General features: G+C 31.5%; 1 protein-coding gene across 1 annotated transcript; it reads left to right on the top strand.

Annotated features, from left to right (window-relative positions):
• The first annotated feature begins 1,466 nt into the window (after nucleotides 1-1,466).
• LOC119675185 (paired box protein Pax-6-like) lies at nucleotides 1,467-9,426 on the top strand. The gene is made up of 5 exons (XM_038086375.1): nucleotides 1,467-1,512; nucleotides 3,322-3,495; nucleotides 3,659-3,910; nucleotides 4,036-4,414; nucleotides 8,906-9,426. Exons 1-5 carry the CDS (start codon nucleotides 1,467-1,469, stop codon nucleotides 9,381-9,383), a joined length of 1,329 nt encoding a protein of 442 aa, XP_037942303.1. The 3' UTR covers nucleotides 9,384-9,426.
• The last annotated feature ends 3,890 nt before the right edge of the window (nucleotides 9,427-13,316 follow it).

Here is a 13,316-nt window from a genome sequence, read left to right as displayed (position 1 = left end):
GCGGAACTCTGCAGAATCCCCCCAACTCGGAAAAGGCTTAACATAATAACTATAATTGGACAATTTCTAAATTTTTTATTTCAACGAGTATGAAACAAAAGTTTCGTAATTTAACAATCAATCCTTAGCCGGGGTGTTATTTCTTTTATCATAAAGCGTATCAATTTTCACATGTTTTCGGGAAAAAGTTGACCTTTTGATTAAAAACAAGCGGTTGAAAGAATATTTTAAACAAATTGCAAAACATTTTTAGAAAAAAATTTCTCCTCCGTTTAATAAAGCAATAAATTCAGTGTTAGGCTTAAAAATGTCTGTAAAATGCCTCCATATAAATATTTCGATTGTTAAATCTTACAACTTGTGATAAAAGCTTGTGATAAAAGCTCTTTAAGAACACTTTGGATAATTTACAAGCTTTTTGTTAGGCAGTAAACAGCACTGGTAAATTAAAATTTTTGAAAGTAAAAACAGTACAAAATTAAAAATAAATAATTCGAACAATTTTATTTATATCATTTATATTAATCTGATTATTCATTTTGTATTATTAATCACACTAAAAATTATTATTTACTATACATTTTTTGCTCATAGTTCTGTCAAACAGTTGAAAAGATGTTCCGTAATACGATATATTGTACACTTTTCATCAAATGTAATAATACGGTCTTTTTTTTGCTTATTCCATACACAAACCGTTTGCTTGAAATAATACGGTCTCAGTTAGATATATTTAATAACTTAACTTTAATAACTTTTATTTTTCATTTTTTAAGAATATTTAACTTATTTTGCAAAACAAAACAAAAATAGAGCAGAGTATATTTTCTGTTATACGATATCCAAAGCAATATCGTCCGCGTCTAGTTATTAGTAGTTCGTTGATTGTTGGTTATAATAAGAAGAAAAAGTGTTTTGCCTTAAATTGTACCTTTAGCCATCCAAGTGCTGTTGCATTAAAAAAAATATATCTTTTAAAAGCTTTTTTTATATACAATATATACAAAACCGAATATAACTTCTTCTGTTTTAAAGGTTTTCTCCTAGTTTGAGTAGTGAACAATTTCCGTAAAAATTAAGGAGGAGGCCAAAGACAATAATTTCTGGTGTCTTTAGGTTAAATAATAAAAGGCGGATAAGACGCAGTTTATTTGTATTTGTATTCTATTTATTTGTATTCTATCCCCAAAGTAGATTTACTATTTTATTCTCTTGAACTTCATTCCTATTTAAATTTGTTTTATTAAAACATCTTCTGCATTTTAAATGAAAATGTCTATAACCACGTTTGCTTTGTCATGATTTGTACTGTTGCGGTAGGCCCAGTACGTGGGCCGGCTCGCAAACAATTAAATTTATAAATAAGAAGAGATTTAGTTGTAGCGTCAACATTCATTGATTGCGACGGCATCGTCGCAATAGTTATGTCATTCGCCACACTCGTCTTAACCATCGAACAGCTTAAAATGTCTTTAGTGCACGCAAATAAGCAGCGCTACATCGAGGAGCAAGGCCGGTTAATTGACGTACCTTCCCATCTTCCGAAAGGGGGAGTAATGTGACGTCAACATTCATAAATCGCAGCAACTATAAATTGAATTCAAAATAGTTGACATTAGAAAATTTACTTAGAGATTAAAGTAAGAAGAGATACGTTTCGAGTTTTCGGCTCCATAAATTGTCAGAATAAAATAAAATAAATTCTGCATAGTATATATTGCATTTGTGGTTTTTACTCTGCTTTAGAAGAGTACAAATATAAGCCACAGACAGCTCCTATATAGTGTTGTGATTTTCTATTTCTTTATGATTAGGCAAAACTTGCAATGCCTAAAAATATTAGTGGAGTTCTTCTAACAGAAAACTAACTATTATTCCCAATTATCCCTATCCACTAATAAGAAGGTTTAACTTTAGTGTCAACAATTGGCTACCAATAAATTACTTGTTAGAATTTCTAACTTTGGAGCGAATAATTTGGCAACTAACAATTTACTAATTAGAATTTTTAATTTTGATGTCAACGATTTGGGTACTAACTATCTATTAATTTGATAAATAAAAAAAATTATTATGAAAAAAATCTATTTGTATTTAAACTTGTGCTGTTAGAATGTTCTGCCCTAATGTACATACGGAATAGACTTCTCCGAATTTATATCCTTACGAAAGAGACAATAAAACTCTGTAAAGTAGGCTCTGTAGTACTCTTTATCGAAGCAACAGGCCTTAAAGACATACTATAAATACTAAAGAAGAACGCCCTCATATTAATGTGAAAGCAGTATCTAAGGCTCCGCCATCTCCCATAAAAGAAAACAAAACACAAAGAGGCTTTGTCGTTCGCTAGACTGATGGATTCTTAGTTCTTTAGTTCCAAAATGGTTAACTATTTTATTAATATCTAAAATATATTTCAGTCAAAAAACCTTCTTCAAAATACCAAATTACAACTTCTTCCATACAATATATCCCGACGGTGATGCACATAAAAAAAATAAAATTCTAATTCGTAGTAAAATTATGTATTGCTTAGCCGAACAGTTTAATTCCGAAGAGATTCAGATAATGAACAAATTACTAAATGATTGAATAGATGCTTTACTAATCACTGTTACCTACCTAACCACAGAGTTCAAAAAGAATCTTACAAAAATTTTATTGAATGATTTGGAAACAGATATAAGCAAGGAGAGACTTTAATTTCGACAATACGGCTCTAAGTCGATCGACGAACAAGACTGATTTTTAAAATCGTCTTCTAATTTCAGACTATGAATCGATGTGCTTAATAGTGTTTAGATTCAACTACTTGTTCCCCTATTCGTGTGTAGGGAAAACCCTTAAACCACGAGCAGTGCAGTTTAGTCACGGAATAACTTTTCAATAACAACGCGGCGATATTTTGGCTTTTCCCTAATAGTAAATGCTGGCTGGATAAAAACATAAATTTTTAAATAGTATTTTAATGTTTGAGATGTATGTGTAATAATTTTTATAGCAAGTGTGGAAAGCGCAGTTCACGAGACTTGCACAAAACATGTTAGGCAATTTTTGGTTTTAAATTAAACTTGATTCCAAACGAATAACAATAAAAAAACGGGATCAAGTGAGATAAGTTTCATAGAATTACACTAAGAATAGTAATTGCGGTTAATAAGATATTTGGCGGTTGTTAATGTTGGCTGAGGATATATCCATGTCTATACAGCACTTAAATCACAATTATGCTTCATACCAACAATCGAACATTTTAAATTCATAAAAATTAAATTATATAATGTTTATAATAAAAAGCTTATATTAAAACAAAATTTTTAGAGCATGATGAACATCATTCTGATGAAATAAAATCAGGAGAAGGCGAGCTATCCAATGAAGATAGCCTTAATTTAAGTCCACATGATGAAGACCAGGCTCGACTTATTTTAAAACGTAAATTACAAAGGAATCGTACCTCTTTCACAAACGAGCAAATAGATTGCTTAGAAAAGGGTAAAATATTTTATAATTTTAATAAGCAATATTTCCAATATTCAAAAAATTATTAGTTCTATTTTTGGTTTAGTAAATATTTGTGCTATTATTTCGAAATAGTTATCCTAATATATCCTATGCCTTTGTTGATTGATTCTTTTGCATATATAACAACAAGTAGAATTCGAGCGCACACATTATCCAGATGTTTTTGCCCGCGAGAGATTAGCAAGCAAAATTGGTTTGCCTGAAGCCCGTATACAAGTTTGGTTTTCCAACCGACGTGCCAAATGGCGACGTGAGGAAAAACTTCGTAATCAGCGAAATACGCCAAATACAACGAACGCTAATTTACTTACATCAACATCAACATTATGTGAAAGTTCAAATAGTTTAGGGGCGAATTCAACAACAATAACTACCTGTAATGGCAGTAAGTTTATTATTAAAAACACTAAAATTAGAAAGAACTATTTTGAAAAAATTTTTGAGTTTTAGTTCTGTATAAAAATCATGATTATAAATAATACAAACATTATAAAATTGCTTATCTTTCAGATTCGACGTCAGATATTGTATCTCCATCACCACTTATAAGTTTGACGCGTTCCTCATCAGCTCTTGGCGGATCTGTAGCGAACTGTTCTCCATCGACAGGTACACCTGATAACTTGCAAAACTCTACAGGAAGCAGTAGTAATAATAGTAATTCAGCTGAAATTTCTGTGAGTTCAGAAAAACCGTCTGGGAGCACAACTTTATTGGGTATTGGTAATGTTAACAGTACTATACACTCCGCCACTCAAACTAGTGTAAATAGTTCGCTGCTGCCTCCTCTTTCACCGCATTTAAACTTTAATAGCAATTTTGGAAGTACAATTAATTCATTATATCCTTCAATGCATCATCATACGATGGCTGTATCGGACACCTATAAGTAAGTGCAAGAGTAATATGAAAATCAAATTAATAAACTTGTATAAGTGGGTATTCTTTTTTTTTTGTTTTTCTGAAGAAGTGGAATGTTTTATGCACCGTCAGATCGTCGTTGGAATGGTGTGCCTTTTTCCCTAAGATTAATATATAGTATACGAACAAAAACACTTCCTCTTCGGCGAAACTTATTCCCTAACGGAACCGCGTTCGTAGTACTTCGAGGAGGGTCTGTTTTATGTTGGCATTTCAAGCCATGCTCTTGTGATTTTCGATCTGTATCCAGACCTCTACTTTTTCACTGCAGTTTCTTGGTGTCAGTCTAGTTTCTGGTTCTCCTTTCTAGGTCTAATTTCTTCGCTTTAAGGACATGCATCACATATGACACTAGCCAGTTCTCTGCATTTGCTCTCATATTTTATATATGCGGGTATTAAGTTGAATCATTTATTATGACAAATAAAATGACAATAAAATGTCATTTTTTTGCAAATATTTGTTTCATGGATGTATTCGACTGGTTCATTTTGCTACCAAGTTTACTATATTCGGAATTACAAATTAAAATAAGATTTTCCCATATTATTAGCGATCCTCTCACAACTTATTAAGTATCAAAAAAGTTTTAAATAAATTTAGAAAAAATTAAATATAAGTCATCTAGGTTTTTAGTACATGTTAGTAACACATTTTTTCTGAAACATTTGGCAAATTTGGAAAGTTCTTCTAATATTAACAGGTACTTTATTAAATTAAAACAACGTCTAAATCTAAAGTTGTAAAGGTTAACAAATTTATATGGGGTGTATTTGTCACCATTCCCAAGGTTTTTAATTGTAAGCTTTGCAGCGTTTTAACAAACGATTATATTATTAGTTTTTAATATTATTATCACATTATTATTATATTATTATTATTATATTATATTATTATTATTATTTTTATATCATTATTATTGTTATATTTTCTAAAAAGAAACTTTAAAAGGGCCTGAGGGAAAGGACCTGAGGGAAGGGCCTGAGAAGTGTGAGAAAGTTCTATCCACTTTGTTCTAGTATAATTTCAGTGCTTATAAGTTATGGTTTATGGGACTGTTTTAATTAAAAATCCAAGTGTATTAGTTGTTATATTTTGTGAAAGCAGAAATGTGATAAAAATCGTCAAATTTCAATTACGAAAGTGTGAAAAGTATGAATTCAGATAAAATACCCGAAGTCATTGCTTCTTGCTTTAAATTCAACCTTTTAAGTCTAGCATGTTGCCCAACAACTATAAGCGGTCTTACAAAATCAATGAAAATTTTCAAACAACACGCCTTTAATAGACGTGACAAGCTGTTAGCTTGCTATTATGAAGTACTTAAAAGATGCCTTCAAATTTCTATTCTAATTTGATATCAAATGCAAAATGAATTATGCTAGTTACTAAGTGATACGCATAACTTCATCTTTTTCTGCTTTGGAATTGTAGGGGTTGCCCAAATTCATTGGACAGAGTGGGTATAGAATCCAGCGTATGTAATTTATTATTCCCAGAGCAATATCGTACATCTTTTAAATATTTTTTAACTGTAATGTCGAGCGGTAATAGCGAGTCCTGATTTTTATTATACCTATAATTTATACACAATATTTTACAATTGTCTTCATTGTATTGCACTTACTAGCCGACAATCTTCAACCTCCCATTGGTGTTTTTATCATTTTCACTGTCAGCAAAGACAAAATTTAGCATGTCATCTGAGTACGCTTCTTCGTACAGAGTCTTCCTATTCGTCTACAGAGGACAGACGAACAATTGCAAAAACGTGTCAAAAGATTTGTGAGGTTTGCTGGACCTGGGATGGTTTACTGAATTATGTGCTGGGAGTTTCGATGTCAAAGATGATCGTTGTTCTAGTTGATCAGTTACTAAAAAAGGCGATAAAATTTTGCAAATAGTAGAGCAAGACCGACACGCAAGTTGTCAGACGACAGCGGAAGCACATGGCAGTTCAAAATTATTTAAAAAGTGCAGGCTAAACAAGAACGCTTGACTGAATTACGATCAGTGAAACTTTGTTCTGACGTAACAAAATTAAAGTCACGTTACGTTTACGTTCAAAAGCCAGTAACCCTCCAAAGGTGACTTTAAATCCTGAACTGATGGAGGATTGTGTGTTTGGTAGGATTGGAAGAGAATTGTCCAGCCTAGTTTGAAAGGAAATTGGAATGAGCTGATTTAGCCTGAAGTAACGGTTAATTTGGTCTTCTACTGCTTATAACTTGACCGCTTGAGTATAACAATCAAAGAAAATCGGCCTAAATTAGCAAACAGAAAATGAGTCGTGTTCTACTATGCAAGTCATACATAACTTGGAACAAATCAACGAAACTTGATTGAGAAATTTTGAGCCATCTACCGTATAGCTCAAACCCTGTACCCATGATGGCCATTTATTTCGGTATCTGTAAAACTCTCTTGATGAAAAATAATGACCAATTTAAGAGCCGCTGATAATCACTTGGCCAACTTTTTCGTCAATAAAGCACAGCAGTTTTATACCGATGGAACCGAGCTATCTAAAAAATGGCGAGATAATTTCAGTTATTTCAGTTTCAGTTATTCATATTAAGCAGTCAAGATGCATTAATTAATTAAGGTGCTGAACTAATCACCCACCCAGTTATAATTTTTCGATTATAACTATATTAATTTCGATATTAAAAAGAGGAAGTTTTTTGTGACGATAAAGTTATTTTTATATGACACCAGATGTTAGATTGGTTATGATGGACCATAATATTTGGTGTTACTGCCAACAGGTGCAGCTAGTTAATCTGCAAACAAATCTCTGTTGAGGTAATTAATAAGTATTAATAAGCAAGTACTCCGACTCCGACCAGGGTAAATTGTGCAGATTGAATTTCGAAATTAAGCTCGGCGACAAGAAGTTATGTCAATTCAAAACTCTGAAGACGGATAACTAGAGATATCCTTGTCAGCGGTGAAGCACAAAGGATGCACACATATAAACCTTCACATACCATATTTATCACACACGACCAAAATGGCCAAAATATGACATTTAATTGACTCCAGCGCAAATTTATCATCCGCTTACAAAAAAGCCAACGTCACAAAACCCATTAATAGATAATAAAATTCTCTAAATGTGTATTCTGACAGAAAGAATACATATTAGATTTCCTAAAAGGTTTTCTAAATTTTCGTGTTATTAAAAGTTGCATCACACCCAAATGAGACAAAATTCAAGCCAACCAGGACTTTAAGAAAATTGTGCAAATGTGTCAGGTCAAACAATTTACAGCGAGCGTCTCGGAATTTAGGCGATGTTACCGAAGCTAATTGAAAACAATGTTAAAAATAACGAAACACTAATTGCATGGACCCCTGGAGTAGAAAAAATGTTTAGGTATGCAAACAAGAACTAGTTCACCCTGCTATCCTAATGCAATCATCATCGAAAGCCAAATTATATTTATGTGTGGATGCCAGCAAATTTTGCATCGGAGTAACGCTACACGAGTTAAGAGGTAGTCAGAAAGACTCTTGCAATTTTTTATAAGCTCATGGCTGAAAGCCAACAACGTCAAAGCACTTACGACCTTGAACTATTGGCAGTGTTCCAATCTGTGAAACACTTCGAGCACTTCGAAAGCCGTAGTAACACCATATTGGTTGATATCATCCTCTACCATATACATATAAACGAAATTTTGAGAAGGCAACACCAAAACAATCACGGCGACTCAGTTTCATCAATAAATACATATTCATATGTTTATTTAACATTTAGCTGGCAAGGACAATATTGTGGCCGATACCCTCTCTAGTGTGGTAGCAATTGATGGGAAAGACCAAGTTAATTTGCTCAAGTTAGTAGAAAGACAGCAAAACGACGCCGATTTAGTACCATGCGGCAACATTACTTGTTTGAAACCAAAAATATAAAATTTGCAGCCACCAACAAAACATTATACTGCGATGTTCCTATCAATATGTTCGTATATTTCACAAGACTCTCGAGAACAAGTTATCAACTCTTTACACAATTTGTCATGCCAACGTGAAAATATGTTGAAAGTATAATTTAAGTATCAATTTTGCAATTTTTATTCAAAACACTTACTCTTCTTGTTTTTATAACCAAGCATTTACATGACTTTACAACATGTAGTTCTTTTCTCTTTGGTTTATATTAATTTCCAACATACATATTTGAGTTAAATAAGCTTAATGCATGACAAACAAAGATATAGAGAAATATAGTCAGAGAAAATATTTGAGTATTATCCTCGCACTTCTCTGGGAGAAAGTTCTAAAACTAATCAACAAAAATGTTTTTATATGTAGTTATTTTAAAGAATATGTTAAAAATTTTATCCAATAAATTACCAATTAAATTAAAGAATATGTTAAAAATTTTATCCAATAAATTACCTGTTATTATTATATAATTTCATTTAAATTGAGCTTTTATTACTATTTTCAGTTCATTGTCATCCTTCACTCAAATGTCGTCATCACTAGGTCAACAAAGGGAATTAACTCCGCCATCGCTATACCAGTGTCACATGTCATTGCGACCACCGACGCATCATAATATAGGAAATTCATTTGGAAACACTTCTTTATCAATTGGAAATAATAGTAATAATCAACACGTATATTATGGAAGTGGTAGTGATTCTATAAGTGGATACCCTTCGCATGTAATTGGAGAAAATATTTCAATGCCTAACCCAATAACCTGCAATGCTGATTTTAACCGTGAAACCTCAGCCGCTAATCAATTAATTAATTCAGGAACTAGTGATAACTTATCAAATTCATCGTATATTCAACTAGGATATAATTCTTCTGCATCTAGTACAGTTGCTGCATCCTCGATTAGTTCTAATAATGGCAACAGTGCGACGGGTAAACAGCAACAGTTCTTTGCATCTTGCTTTTACTCACCTTGGGTTTAAAAATCTAAAAACTTATGTACATCGGTTTATGACTAAACATTGAAAATTGTTTTATTTTACATAACATAATATGTTGTGAATAGTTATTATATATACATGTGTATATGTATTTGTTCATCTTATGATAAGATGTAATATAGTATATAAATAGATTTATATTTATAGTATCTAAGCTTAAATAAATGGAAGACATTACTTAATTTAAAAAATTTTATATTATTTTGTATCTTTCCAGTCGTTGTTACCTTTATTTTGTATTTATATTAAATAATTTGTTAAAAGTAAATTAGTTAAAAATTTTATTTCTGGAATAAAATTATATCGATTATAAATCAATATGATATACAACATATAAATAAATTAGTTATGCTGTAATATGTAAGTATAGTTGTTACTGCTAATAACATATATATGAAATGCATAGATATATAATTATTATATATTGTTGCGTAGAAAAGAAATGGATATATTATTTGATTGGTATAATGATAGCAAAAAATAATACCTGTTTTAGGTGTTCTGCATGTAATTTATTTTGAATTTTCAAGAACAACGTGGTCTATGTTTGGCGTTCGCTCATTAAGGGTGTAAAACTACTCTAACAACTAATTTTACAGTCGTAATTTAAACCTCAATACTGACTTAAGTATGATTTAAACCACAAAGTTGATAACTTAAGTCCCTTACTGCCGACTATGAAATTAGTCGTGAAGGTACTCACGAAATCCATGAAATTTAAGCAACTCAAATATATAGTATTTCAATTTCAATAAGAGGCTGAGCTTAAATTTTCATCGCTTAAATCACATATAAAATTTTTGATTGAAATCAATTTCCATTTTTATGTAAAAATAATTCAGAAAGAAATGTAAAAAAAAATATTTATTGGAAAACTAATTACGTTTAATTTTAAAAAAAAAAAAATTATTTATTTCCTACAAATATTACAAAAAAAAATATACCCATCGACAAATCAAAAAATATTTGTCGCTGTGTGGATGAATAAAAAGCATGCACAGAGCCCTTGAACTATGCATGCATATTATGACCGACGTAATTGACTGAATATTCAAAAAACACGATCAAACCCCTTAAGTGATGGCTCTTTTCGAATAAAATTGGCACTCGAACGCGTTGGTTCATATGCTGCCCATCCCAGTTTTATGAGAATGGCAATTGGATCAAGTGGGCCGGCATACACTATTGCACATTAAACATTTGTGTTGGCCCAATTTATCACAGTAGCATTAATGGGCGCACATTCTCTAATTCTACAATAGACAACCACTTAAAATTACATCCAATTTTTGGTCACACTTTCTTACCAGTGACTTTACCAGTGCAGCTGTAAGAGTTGTTTTTTACCAATAACACCTAGTTGAAACTCAATAATCTAGCATGGAGATTGACGACTTTTCATCCAATAGCCGAAAAATCCTAAGCTAACCTTTTAAATTCATTATATTAATCAACACCAATTTAAATAGGAAACTCGAATATAGCACAACTTAAAACTTGCAGAGCTGCTTTAGGCTTAGATCGCAATTATTGTTAAGGTTCACGTAAAAACCTATTATGGTTTCTACGGCAACCAATAACACTGAATGACTTTCTTAATTGGCTATGGATGGCTTTCTGCATTTTACGCAGGCATGAAAAAATCAGTACTGCTTTACTTTTCCCAACGTCTCTCAGGCCACTTTTTTGTTCAGTTTCAACAGTTTGCGCCTGTATAACGCAGCGTGACTGGTTTTAGCTAATGTGACAATAGGTAAATTATTTTCGCAATTTGACTCAATCAGTACATTCTTTTATTTTAGGGTAGGCATAAAATGTCCATTCAAACTATTTAATATGCAGCAAATTATGAACCAGTTGTTCCAACAATGTTGGGTTGCTTATATGATGCTCACAATTGACCCATGACACAAAGGCGACGATATATCGCATAAGAGATGTCAAGCGAATTAAATTATCAATATTTTTCTTGTTCACTTTATTCACGTCATACACCTTATTTATGTATTTTTTTATTTATTTTCACTAGCAAATCTGGGTGACCATATCAAAATTCAAATTCTATAAGAGCACATTAGATGGATATATTAGTAATGACTAGACGTCTCCCTTGACTTCTTCCATTAGATATTTCTGTAAGTGCAATTAATTAAACGCACCGCAGACTCTTCTACTTTTCGTCATCTTTTATTTTATTCAATACAGATTTATTGTTAGTAAAGTGGTCAAGTCGATTTGTTACGACTTGAGGATTTGGAATCAGCATTACGTTCCTAGATTAGATTCTATACATAAGAAAGAACAAATCATGCAACAAATAATGCCTCTATAAACAGAATAGTATTGAAATTTAACAATTGAAAATAAAATTATAATTAATTAATAAATTCAATTATTCTACAGCTGGTTTATGATTTCGTCCTAATATAAACACAGCAAGTAAAATTGTTAATAAAAACTTTCATAGTAATAGTAACAAAACTCCAGAAAAATATGCGAACAAAAATGTCAAGTACGGTTTTGGATCAGTTGGTTAAGGTGCGCCGATTCTGAGCTTCACCTTTGGCATAACCCGAGTTAGAATCCTGGTATTTGCAGTCTCAAAAATAATTATTTATGAATAATTAAATACAAAACTCGAAACAGCTGTATGGTCAGCCAAAAATTCAATTAAATAAAATAATATAAAAAAAATAAAATTTATATAATTTAAAAAAAATAATGTAAAATAATATAATATAAAAAAAAAAAATCTCTTTATTTAGATTTTATTTTATATTTGATACATCATTTTCAATTTGTAGCAGTCATTCTTTTCTTTGAATAGTTTATTAAAAGTATTATCTTTTAAAAAAGTGTGATTTTTAACCTTATTCAATTCCAAATTAAAATTTTCATATATAGGCATTCATTAAATATATTTCTTTATATACATTCTTCTTTTTGCTAAACAAATGGGTTAAAATAAAATTTTTCATATTTCAAATTTTAAATCTAATTAATAAATTCCTTTTATTTCTTTGGATAATATACAATATCATGGAATGGCGTCTCTTTCATTTATGTTCATGAATATTATCTTTTGTGATCCGATGCGTTCACAGGTTCGATTTATGTATCAATTGCTCGTCATTCTAGTCTTCCAATTAATTTTTAAAAACTATTTTTAAGAAAATTTATTGCATACATCATTGCAGATCTTGGTTATAATTTGCGAAGTCACTAGAGAAAATCTGATAAAATTTATCCGACAAAATATGCTAAAAGTTGTCTAAATATAAGGATGCTGTATGATGACACCACAGCACACTTTGCTGGCGGAAGAGAAATGACAACACTACGAAGTTAATATGGTTAATGCAGCTCTGTACTAACTTGCTTAGGAGCTACGCTGAAAAATTTACCATTTTCTGATTGCATTTAGTCACTACAACGACGCGGTCGCCAACATCTTTACCGAGTTTTATTGCCTCTTCCGTAAGAATATACATTCATAGGAGCCTATTTCGTATGTCCATTAGCGCAGAGCATTCTAACAGCACATATGTGACCGACTTCTCAATCTCTTCACAGAATCTACAGTTTGCATCTGTATGTATACCCTGTCTTGTAAGATTGTGTTTTAGTCTACAGTGCCCTGTTGGGATTACTGTGATGTTTCTAAGTTTTTCATTTGATAGGTTTATACAATCCTGATATCTCTAATAGTTATAGGTACCAATAAGTGATTTAGATTATTTTAGTCCTAGTATATTATCCCAGTAATCCCTATTATTCTGGTTTTTCTTTATTTTTATAAGAGAAAGAAGCACAAAAAGATTCCAATACAGTGAGCTCCGGTGTGGTTGCTACTTTCCTGGTTAGTTTGTCCACGTATTCATTTCCGAATACGCCAGTATGTCTCGGTACCCAAAA

The sequence above is a fragment of the Teleopsis dalmanni genome, chromosome 2, assembly GCF_002237135.1.
Source record: "Teleopsis dalmanni isolate 2A chromosome 2, ASM223713v2, whole genome shotgun sequence".
In the NCBI taxonomy this organism is placed as follows: Eukaryota; Metazoa; Arthropoda; class Insecta; order Diptera; family Diopsidae; genus Teleopsis; species Teleopsis dalmanni.
The sequence above is the reverse complement of the archived record's forward strand: the minus strand, read 5'-3'. Positions and strand labels throughout refer to the sequence as shown.

Bases quoted from the DNA above. Each gene is read 5' to 3' on its own strand.
- LOC119675185 (XM_038086375.1), top strand. From the start codon at position 1,467: ATGTCTTTAGTGCACGCAAATAAGCAGCGCTACATCGAGGAGCAAG. The intron at 1,513-3,321 runs GCCGGTTAATTG...CAAAATTTTTAG, and splicing joins GCGCTACATCGAGGAGCAAG to AGCATGATGAACATCATTCT. The intron at 3,496-3,658 runs GTAAAATATTTT...AACAACAAGTAG, and splicing joins AATAGATTGCTTAGAAAAGG to AATTCGAGCGCACACATTAT.